At 42.1% G+C, this 3,782-nt stretch overlaps 1 protein-coding gene across 1 annotated transcript in view; it reads right to left on the reverse strand.

The window, feature by feature from the left end:
* LOC116377780 (TBC1 domain family member 20) overlaps window positions 1-3,782 on the reverse strand; it is a gene marked incomplete at its 5' end in the record, with an annotated part of 9,565 nt that overhangs the window by 3,101 nt on the left and 2,682 nt on the right. Inside the window, 3 exons of the mRNA XM_031839508.1 lie at window positions 71-180; window positions 1,040-1,224; window positions 2,106-2,247. Coding sequence (XP_031695368.1) covers window positions 71-180; window positions 1,040-1,224; window positions 2,106-2,247 — 437 coding nt within the window. The remainder of the gene's footprint in view (window positions 1-70; window positions 181-1,039; window positions 1,225-2,105; window positions 2,248-3,782) is intronic.

Genomic DNA, 3,782 nt, shown 5'->3' on the forward strand with positions numbered 1-3,782 from the left:
TCACTGTACTGTCTGTATGTGTCCAATCCTTCTTCAGAGTCAGTAATAAGATTACAGTTACTATCTTTACCGTGTCTGGAGTGGCTGGAGCCCTGGGCCTTGGTGAGGCGTTGGAGAACAGAGTCAGGCCTCTGGTGGAGGGTGGAGAACTGAAACGCCTGGAAGGTGCTGATGGACAGACTGGAGACAGAAAACGGAGGAAGAGAAGGTTGGGAAGAGGGAAGGGAGAGTTAGTCGGTGATGGAGAGCAGAGTCAGATCTAAGGTGAAGCATGGACAGCTGGAATGACATGATGAACACCACTGGAACTGGATGTGTTTTTAGTGCATCCCCTCTTGGTTACTGAGGGAACTTACTCAAATGCACAACCTCAAAATATTTCTATAAAACATTAAACTTTTATATTAGTGTTACGTGTTCGGATGCAATTATTGACAGAACACTTATAGACAACAATTTTGACAATTGACTGATCATCGAGCCATTTATTGCCAAATATTTCCAGCTTTTTTTTGTTCTAATCAAGTCATTTAAAGACAATATATCTCTTTAGATATATTTATACGTTTCTTTTTATAACTTTGTGATGTTTTGTAGACTAATCGTACGATTCATTAATCAGTATATGATTTACTGAAGCAAACCATTAGCCGACTGGCTACAGTGCACGCCATCTAAACACAACGTCCCCGGTTAGATTGCAGACCTTTGTTGCATGCCATACGTCCCTCTCGCTCCCTATATCCAGTCTGCCTCTTACAGTCCAATAAAAGGCAAAATATGCTAAATAAATATATTGGTAAAAAATAATGATTTACTGATTAAGTTATGATGAAAATAACTATTATTTGCAGCCCTTGACGCACAACAGTATGAGTATGTTTTGCTCACTTACTTTGGCAGAACGTAACAAGTGCATTGTATTTAATTATAACTGAAGTATGACCCAGCATGATGCCTCATTTATCTAATGTGAATGCATAGTAGTAACATCATTATAATTTTTCGCCATCTTGTGTTTCAATGCTTGTCCCCTCACCTCTTGCGAGGCTGCAGCGCTGCCTGCTTGGCCAGTAGAGATGGAGGGTAGTGGTCCAACAGGTCCTGGGCCTGGCCGATCAAAAGTTCGTATGGGAGGTCCTGGGGTATGCGTGAGAGCAGGTGGTGGACCATGGCCATGTCACACTCCGTCTTCTTCACTGCCTTCTCTCTGTGCAGCACAATCTGAGGAGGAGAGGAGGGGTTAAAACACACTAAAGCTGTGATAAAGATTCTACACACTGTACACTGGGAAGCTTCAGTGATACTAGTGAGGCGGAATGAGTGCTCAGCAGTGAAATAGGCAGATGAAGGGTTAACCCCCCCATGCTGTGCGCTGTTCTCAGCCTTGGAGGAAACATGAACTACATAATGCTTTGTTGTTTCACACACTTCAAAACAGAAGTCTCCCTCTGCCCAGCCCCTACACACACACACACACACACACACACACACACACAAAGTGTGCACAAATGTACACACTAATCAACAAACACAAAACCCTTCTGTTTAAAAAGACCTATTCACACTCAATTAAAACACCTAAAAACAGGATGCATTCACATACACAATATAATTTTTCCACAAACACACCTGCACATACACATGTTCCAGCAGTAAACATTTCTACCAAAACAGTTGTTGTTTTGCACCCAGAGGAACAAGGAGGGAAAAAAGTCACAAGTAGAAAAATGCTTTTCCTTTGTAATCTCTTTGTCCTTCTCAGTCAAACATCAGTCAGCTCTGCTTGTCATTCTGTTTCCTGATGCAGTCCTCGTCCTTCTCCCTCTCTTTCCTCTTTTATCTCTCCCGCTATAGCTCCTCCTTCACTCTCTCTCTCTCATCTGTTCATTAGGAGGTATCTAATTAACTAGTCTAGTGACTTCACAGTACTCTGCCTCACTGTATGCATGAGAGAGTGTGTGTGTGTGTGTGTGTGTGTGTGTGTGTGTGTGTGTGTGTGTGTGTGTTTGGCAGCATGTATTCACATGTGAGCGTCCTGGATTACTGACAAAACAAAGTCGCTGCCTCTTGTTCATTTCCTGTTGGCTTCTACGCCTGCTCACCGTAGCGGCGAGGTAAATGGGCATCAGCGGGTGCGATGCCAGGAAGAAGTCGTAGAGCCTCATGGTGTGTTTGAAGTCTGACAGCACGTGGCCGTACCACGTGATGAGCCAGGACAGTGCGAAGATGGTTCCCACCTCTGCTCTGTCAGAAACAGCAAACATATAAAGGGATGTAAACATAAACAGAGGAACACACAGAACGGGCTTTAAATCTTAACTGAGATTAACAATCTCCTTCACAAGAGTGTCTTGGCTAATATGCAACAGTGAGTTAGAGACTAACAGAACAGAAAACACAAAATATGCTACAAGAGCAGAATTTAATGAAAATGCAGTTATAAAATAAAAAAAAATACAGTTTAGGAGTAATATGAAAACATATGGGTTTTCCCTATCTTCTAGGCAGCTAGTGGTTTCATCACATCCCAATCCATCACAGTGCAAATCCCTCCGAGTTGACTTTCATACTGTAATAGAAATGAATGGAAACCAATGGCTGCATGGAAGGCAGGAAATTACTTTGAAAACGAATGGTACGCCTGGTGGTGTGCAGTGCTGTACAGTGTAAGCAACTCTTAGTCTGTCGGGTAAAATGTAAAGAGAAAATGCACTGGTATGATCCGGCCAACCGTAGCCAAAAAATAATAATACTTCGACAGGTTCTCACGAGAGAAAGAATAGAAAAATAATGGTCTAAGCAGAGAGGTTGAGACACCCTGACTATTAATCACTAGTATGGTTCAAACCCCACATATGCTGAATTCAATGGTTCCCAAAATGCATCTTGATAGTGGATATTTTTTGTTAAACCCTCCCTGAGTAACGCCTTTAGTTTTTAAACATTCAAACATGTCTTTAATAATCTGAACCTGAGATAACCCGAATGACATCACAGGGGTTATTTTCTCAGACATGACAAAGCACCTTCAGAGGACGTCATACAACACAAGTAGCACTTTCCTAAATTTCGTAAACTGAACTTCAGTAGCATTACTTAATCCAAAAGTCGTGATTGATTTGTTTGAAAGATTTTCTCATGACCACAGCAATTTCTTTAGATGTGTCCTGAATTCTGAAGAAAAATACATTTTATTTATCTTCACATGCTGTTTATAACCCTCCTGTGCTCTTCCCCCGTCTTTCTTTGTCGTGTGCAGACATAAATAGACAGTTATTTTTGACAGAGTCCCAAGTAAATTGGATACTCTTAGAGGTTGTTGATAAATATTAGATAGGGAGGAAGAAGAATAAGTACAAGGGGAAGGCAGTGACAAGCGAACGGAGTGGGTGGAGTGATGGACAGGGGGAGGGGTAAAGAGAGGGAGCATGAGTGACGAGAGGGACATAAAAGAGATCAAATGAAGTGGGCGGGAGAAGAGGGAAAGAAGAAAGGAGGAAAAGATAAGAAGGCAGGTAAGGGGAAGTGGAAGTGCTTCCTAAGTGCGTTCCAAACTTTGAAGTCAGGTGTTGTTTATCCTACTGTTTCTTCTGCCGGTGAAATGTCTTGTTTTTTGGGCTTTTTCTATTGGTGTGAGCTTGTATTTGAGGAGAGACGGGTAATTTGCAAATATGGAAGTTGCCAGCACAGCATCAATTATGAACGGGCAACAAGAAGGCGAAGGCACTACAGACACACACACACACACACACACACACACACACACACACACACACACA

The sequence above is a fragment of the Anarrhichthys ocellatus genome, unplaced genomic scaffold, assembly GCF_004355925.1.
Source record: "Anarrhichthys ocellatus isolate YVR2014 unplaced genomic scaffold, GSC_Weel_1.0 scaffold1669, whole genome shotgun sequence".
NCBI lineage: Eukaryota > Metazoa > Chordata > Actinopteri > Perciformes > Anarhichadidae > Anarrhichthys > Anarrhichthys ocellatus.